This window comes from Octodon degus, unplaced genomic scaffold, assembly GCF_000260255.1.
Source record: "Octodon degus isolate 3935 unplaced genomic scaffold, OctDeg1.0 scaffold00133, whole genome shotgun sequence".
NCBI classification, from domain to species: domain Eukaryota; kingdom Metazoa; phylum Chordata; class Mammalia; order Rodentia; family Octodontidae; genus Octodon; species Octodon degus.
Genome location: NW_004524709.1, coordinates 2,894,963 through 2,902,215, shown reverse-complemented (window position 1 = coordinate 2,902,215; position 7,253 = coordinate 2,894,963). Strand labels below are relative to the sequence as shown.

Genomic DNA, 7,253 nt, shown 5'->3' with positions numbered 1-7,253 from the left:
CCTCTTGGCGCTGGTGGAGAGGAGCTTGGAGTTTTTGCTCATGCTGACTTTACTCTCCTTCTTCTTGGGGGTGTTTGTTTCTTTCTCGGTTTGCTGGTTGGAGGACGAAGAGGAGGAGGAGCTGGTGCTTGCCCTGGAATCGTCATCCGACATAGCGAACCCCCCACCCCACCCCGCACACAGCCCCTCTCTTTGTGTCTGTCTGCTCCGTGCTGCCGCGGCGGCTGTGCTGCGGCTGCGGCTGGGCCTGGCCACTCGTGTCTCTCTCTCGCTGGGAGAGAAGCGGAAGTGCAGCAACAGCAACTATTAAACTTGCAATCTGTAATTTTTATCATTTTTAGCTTTTACTTATTTTTCTAGTTGAAGACTAAATATTGTACATGAGATATATGTACTTATTAAGTAGAAATGCAAACAAAATATTCATTTGGAGTATTCATATGCCTGTGTCTGAGAGGAGTAAAATGTGGTGTACTTTGAGAGGAATGAAATTAGAATAATTTACTTCTCTTCCCATTCTTAAGACCACTGTTTCCCATGACTGTCCCCCAAACACAAGGAGAAATGTATTGAAGAAAGAATGTGTGTTATGAAATCATAAATTCAGTAAAGGATATTCTACAACTCCTTACTCCAACTGAGAAAGAAAAGTACTACAGTTCAACTCCTTTAAAAAAAAAAAAAAAAGTAGAGGTGCTGAGCATGGTGGCACAATGCCTGTAATCCCAGCACTCAGAAATCTGAGGTGGGAGGATTGTTGCGAGTTCAAGACCAGTCTGGGCTACAAAGTGAGCTCAAGGCCCTCCTGAAGTGCTCTGGAAGACTGTGTCTCAAAAAGACAGAAAATAAAGAAAAGTAGGGCAGCAGTTATAGCTCAGTCTTAGGGCACATTTTAGCATGGACAAGAGTCTATTTTTTGCAGCACCTATCTTACCATCTAAAAGGTACTGTTTTATTTACCTTGGTCCTAGCATCATAAAGCTATGTCTCTCTCTGTCTCTATTTTTTTTTTTTAATCTGTATGTCTTTTTTTTTTTTTTTTTTTTCCCGGAACCAGGGGTTGATTTCAGGCCCTTGTGCTTGCCAGGAAAGCACTTATTCCACGGGCCCTGATTAATCTGTATGTCTTAACACCTATCAACCAGAGTATTTTCTCCTACATATCAACTGTATAACCCAAAGATAACTGTTTAAAAGTTAATGGTCTTTTGCTAAAACTCTTTTCTGTATCATTTATATAATTTATTATCAGAAAGTACAAGATTCATTATTATAGTAGCAATAATTATTTACTGAGCATCTCTTATTCATGGTTTCTGTCAATTTACTGTCTATACATTAGTGTTTCTCATACCACCCTTGAGGTAAATGAAAGATTAAGGCACAGACAAATAAATTAATTTGCCAAAGATCTCAAAATAGTAGAGAGCAGATTTTGTATTTGCAGGACAGGCACGTACATATACTGCTGAGCTATCTCCCCAGCCACTCGGACCAAGTATTTGAACTTGAGTAGTTTGTTATTTGCTCTGCTGCTGCTCCTGCTTGCTCTAGTCTATTCAAATTTTGTCATCTATTATCCTAACCCCACCCATTATTTACAGTGGATTAAGGACAAATAAAATTCTCATTGAGCTTTTTACTTTGAAAAGTTAATGTATTTTGTATAATTGACCTATCTAAGGACATAACTGTGGGTTGAAAATATTCTGGGGAAAAACTGCAGCTATACTGAATACTTCTGCTTGTTATTATTCCTTAAAGAATACTACGTAACAGCTATTTGTGTAGCATTTTCATTGTGTTAGGTATTAGAAGTAATCCAGAGATGATTTAAAATATGTAGAAGATATGCATATGTTATGTTCAAATATGGCACATTTTGTTTTATTTATTTTGTTCTTTTGGTACAGGGTCTCACTACACAGTTCAAACTCATAGTGATCCTCCTGTCTCAGCCTCCCCAGTGCTGGGACTACAGGTGTATGCCACTATGCCCAGTTTTTGGCCAGCACGATGTACCTGGAAACTCTGGTACCAGGGGTCAAACTCAGGACCTTGCATTTGCCAGCCAAGCACTTAGACCTCTGACCTATTTCCCTAGCCCCTACTGTACCATTTTAAATAAAGGACTTGAGCATTTTTTAGTATGCAATCCCACTTAGATACCAGAGAACAGCTTTATTGGCCAATAAACAAATATTATACAGGAAGGATAGGGAAAACTTAATGCATTTTAACTTAGATTAGCTTAGTGTTGATTGAGAAGTATATTTTAAGTGTTAAAATGATGAATGTATTTCAAATTAAACATCTTTCGCAAATTTAGATTTTTTTGTATTTAGGACAGGGTGTACAGGGTCTCACTGCATAGATCAGATTTGTAGTGATCCTCCTGTTTACAGCCTCCTAAGTGCTGAGATTACAGGCGCGGACCACTGCACCCAATCTCAGTCTCTGTCTCAGAGTGCCTCGGGGATGGGGCCGGCACATCAGGCCTGTGGATCAAACTCCTGGCCCCTGTGTCTGCCTAAGCAGATGCTTTAATACGCAAGCTATTTGCCCAGCCCTAAAAGGCAAGTGATTCGTGTGTGTGTGTGTGTGTGTGTGTGTATGTGTATTTTAGGGAAGGGTCTACAGTATGTTCAGGGTCTCACTGCTAGATCAGACTTACAGCGATTCTCCTATTTACAGCATCCCAAGTGCTAGGATTATAGGCATATGCTACCATGCCCAGTCTCAGTCAACGTTTCAGCATGCCTCAGGGGCCAGGCCCATAGGGCAGACCAAAGGATTGAACCCTGGCCCCTGCACCTGCTTGTAGGCACTTTAACCCACCAAGTATTTGGCCAGCCCACAAATTTAGTTTTTAATTGCCTAATTACCTCAAAAAAGTAGATTTCAAGGGAAAAAATGCTTCTTTGACGACTTTCTATTTTAGAAAGTAAAAATCTGCATATGTCTGTTGTAAATTATACTGTTGGAGCTGGGGAGATAACTTAGTAGAATAAGTGCTTGCCTGGCAAGTGCCGGGTCCTGAGTTCAATCCCTGGTACCAGGGAAAAATAAATATAAAAATAAAGGAGATAAATAAATAAATTGCACTGTTGGACTTTGAGAAATAATTGCCATATACAGTAAAAATATTACAAATAGAAATCATTTGTGTTGAAAATTACCTTGGCACAGTGAGAAACAGCTGGGTTTTAATATAGATTTTTATTACCATGCATATTTATTAGGGCTATAGTATGATCATTTGATAATCTATGTAGTATGTAGTGATCAAATTAGAGTAGTTAGCATTTCTGTCTCAAATATTGATCATTTTGTTTGGAAGAAAACATGGTATATCTCTACAATGGAATTTTATTCTGCTATGAAAGGAATGACATCAGTACTGGGGTCTTAGCTCAGTGATAGGACACTTGCCTAGCAAGCTGGAAGCCCTGGGTTCGGTCACTGGCATCACAAAACAAAAAATAAACTTCAACCAGAAGGGGAGGGGGGCAAAGCAAAAATGAATGAAATCCTGCCATTTGCACTAATGTGGCTCAAACTGGAAAGCCTTATGTTATGTGAAGAAAGGCACAGAAGAACAAATATCACAGTTTCAGTTATTTGTAGATGCTAATAATGAATTTATAGAAAAAAGTTTAGAGAAATGGTCTTTGGAAGCTGGGAGAGAAAAGAGAAATGGAGAAAAGTTGATGTATTTTTTTTAACTTGTGGATAAAGTATGTTGTTAGGTGGCAGAATAAACTGGAAGCCCCACTATGCCCTTTGCTCCTTTGACCATCAGTAGCTGCTCTACTATGTTGCACTAAGTTAAGGATTTTTCAGTCGATGAGAGAAAGTTGTGCTGAAAGCCACTGGTTAAGTAATTGGAAAAGTTAGCTCTTCTGTTGATTACTTTTTAAAATTTTTTTTTTATTTATGTGATACAAGGTCTCGCTACACAGTTTGGACTCATAGTGATCTTCTGCCTCAATCTCCTCTTCGCTGGGATTACAGGGGTGCACTACCACATCTGGTTTAGCTCTTCTGTTTAGTAGGGTTGCATCCTTGGGCAAGCCACTTAAATTTTCTGCACCTTTCTTTTTTTTTTTTTAATGAATACAGATGGAAATAATAACACTCTTCATTCCATTGTTCAAATTGGGCACACCAAAGTATGCAGAAGCTGTGTCATTGCTTTCAGCTGGTAACAGTGTTAAATTAGAATTTTACAGAGTTAAATGAGTTAAAGAACTACAGTGAGACCCTCATTCTTGCAAGGTTAGTTTCAGGAGAGAAAAATAGAAACTTCAGGACACATATACTTTACAGTAATCAAGGAAGAGTTTCTACAAGGGATCATTGTGCTATTAGATCAACAAGAAGTTAGTACCTATTGCCGTTGTCTTTCAGCTACTGGTATATAGAAATGTTGGCAAAATCTTTTAAAGGCATATAAAATCTAGGAAGCCTTTTTAAAGTGTACTAATCTCTTAATGTTACACAATTTCAGGAGGGTTCTGATAATGACGAGGATGAGGGGGAAGAAGAGGAAGAGGAAAACACAGATTACCTCACTGATTCCAATAAAGAGAATGAAACTGATGAAGAAAATACTGTACGTATGGCTAAAAATTCTGTTTTTTTGAATTTGTAGCATTTTCATAGTATTTGAATTTTATCGAAGTTTTTTTTCTTCTGACTATTGAGTATATTTCCAGAAATTAATTTTCCTGTCCATTTTCTTTATTAACTTCTTTAATAAGGTTTTATCTTTTCCTCACTTACTCCTCTAGTGATGTTGAACACATCAATACAAAAAGGATCTACCATATGAAACATTACAGTTAATATCTGGTCTTATTTTTTATTTTTTTTAATAAGGAGGTCATGATTAAAGGAGGTGGACTAAAGCATGTACCTTGTGTAGAAGATGAGGACTTCATTCAAGCTCTGGATAAAATGATGCTAGAAAATCTTCAGGTATTACATATTTCTATTTCTAAGAGATTATCACAAAACACTTTAAATTCTGGCTGATGTGGAGGTCCATATTATCTAAACTTCTGCTTGAGATAGCAGCTTTTTTCTATATGTACAACTTGCAGCTGCCAAATCTTGCCTCTCAAATCTTGATTTTCACATAGGGTTTTGAGGAAGAATGGGAGAAACTATAATAAATATAAGACTTGGGACAGAATAATTTCATTGCTTGAGTCTTCACTTTTTCTTTCAAGTCCTTTCTCATTATTTCTAAGCACTTTTCCTTGTACTTTAGGAGTCAAACTATGGAAGATAGATAAAGTTTAGGCAATTCTTATATTGATTTATTTTATGAATAGCTTGTATGTAAATAGAAAAATGCAGATATTTAAGGAAATGTTAGTTGATAAAGCATCAATAGCATTAATAAATTAGATTCTATAAAAAATTCAAGCTGTGAGCTGTGTAATGAGACCCTGCACAAAATACATAAATAAATAAATAGAATAAAACAGAATTTAAAAAGCATCATCTAGCAGGTGCTGATAACCTCTGGCGCTAGGGATCAAATCCACAGCCTGGTACATAGGCAAGTGCTGTACCACTAAGATATATCCTCACTTTCTGCCTACCAGTTATTAAAATGTCACAGTATCCAGCCAGCCAAAAGTGCCCTGAAGGCATTCGAGGAGCAAAAAAAAAAAATCCTTATTCCATTTGGGGCTGGTGAGATGGCTCAGTGGTCTAAAGCACCTACTTAGAACATGCTTAGCAAAGCACAGGGACCGTGGTTCAATCCCCCAGCACCACATGCCAGCCAGCGCCGTCCCCTGGTGGCCACACACACATATAAATAAATAAAAAATTAAAAAAAAAAAAGTCAAGTAGTTTGGAGTAACTGCATTTTTTGTAATTAAAATCTTTTTAGTGTTTGATACTTATAAGTATCTGCAGGTTCCTTAATGACTTGAAAAGATGGTTTTTGTTGGTGTGAGGGGGTATAAGCCTCTCTGGGATGGATTCAGTGGAGAGTGGAAGGAAAGGCGTGAAGATCTCAACATAGGTAACTGCTGAGAAGTTTTACTTGAAGAGGAAGAGAAATGAAGTAGTTAAGGCAGATCATAGAGTGATGGTTTTTTGTTTTTTGTTTTTTTTGGTGGAACCGGGGATTGAACTCAGACACTTGGGCTTGCCAGGCAAGCGCTTATTCTACTGAGCCATCTCCCCGGCCCCTAAGTGATGGTTTTTTAAGATAGCAAATACTGAGTATATGCTAATGCACTAATCCTTTTTATTTTTATTTTTTTAATTTTATGAAGAAATAACAATGAGACAGTTTCGAAACCAATTAATAGGACAGTTTCAATAATTAATACATTGCATATTGTTGTCTTCATAGTGGTTATTCATAGTACAAGATGCAGACATGTTATCCTGTCCAAACGCTATTAGTACAAATCTTTCTTGTCATTGAATTAAGAGATAGTAGCTGTATATACAGATACAATATGGTCCTTCATTTGTGTACCCTTTTTTTGTTTAGTTTTGTCAGAGATGGTTATTCCCTTGCCATTACGATATTGTAGGTGCATGAATTCAGCTAAACAATCCAATATAGATTAGCAGTCCATAATAATAGTGGGTTTTCGGTAGGACTGGCAATGTCAGAAGTTGTTGACTTGAGTCTTTTACAGCTCAGCATATTAATATGGCTTTATTTTTATACCTCGTTTTTATACTTTTCTGGTGGATGATTAAGACCAAGATAAAGCAAGACCAATATAACAAGAAATGTAACTTCTGTATCTGACAAGGTCAGTGAAATCCCCTCAGGATTTACCCTGAAACCCTGTACCGCAGTTTGTAGATTCTTTGTCAGTGTCAGCCATGTGGATGAATCATGGCCATTGTTTGACCAATTTGCTCTCTGTGAAAGCCTGAGAGAATGTTTTCTTTCCATGTGACTCTCCTTAGGCACAGTTTACGTCATCGATCACTTTCCTCTGTGGCCCCATAATCTACTTGATCAGAAAATTTGAAAAAGGAGGGCCACAAGGAAAGCCAATATTTTGGCCCTAGCCTTCCAAGGTCAATTAAGACTCAGGACATAGGAGAACTTGTACTGTAACGTCATGTAACTCATAGTGTCCCAAATTTTCTGATCAAGGAGATAATAGGGCCAAAGAGGATTGATGATGTAGAGTGTGCCTAAGGAGAGTCACATGGAGAGAAAACATTCTCTCAGGCTTTCACAGAGAGCACATTGGCCAAGC

General features: G+C 37.7%; 1 protein-coding gene across 1 annotated transcript in view; it reads left to right on the top strand.

Annotated features, from left to right (window-relative positions):
• Upf2 (UPF2, regulator of nonsense mediated mRNA decay) overlaps positions 1 to 7,253 on the top strand; it is a 132,911-nt gene that overhangs the window by 101,608 nt on the left and 24,050 nt on the right. Inside the window, exons 17-18 of the mRNA XM_004641272.3 lie at positions 4,511 to 4,615; positions 4,882 to 4,980. Of these exons, the coding sequence (XP_004641329.1) occupies positions 4,511 to 4,615; positions 4,882 to 4,980 (204 nt within the window). The remainder of the gene's footprint in view (positions 1 to 4,510; positions 4,616 to 4,881; positions 4,981 to 7,253) is intronic.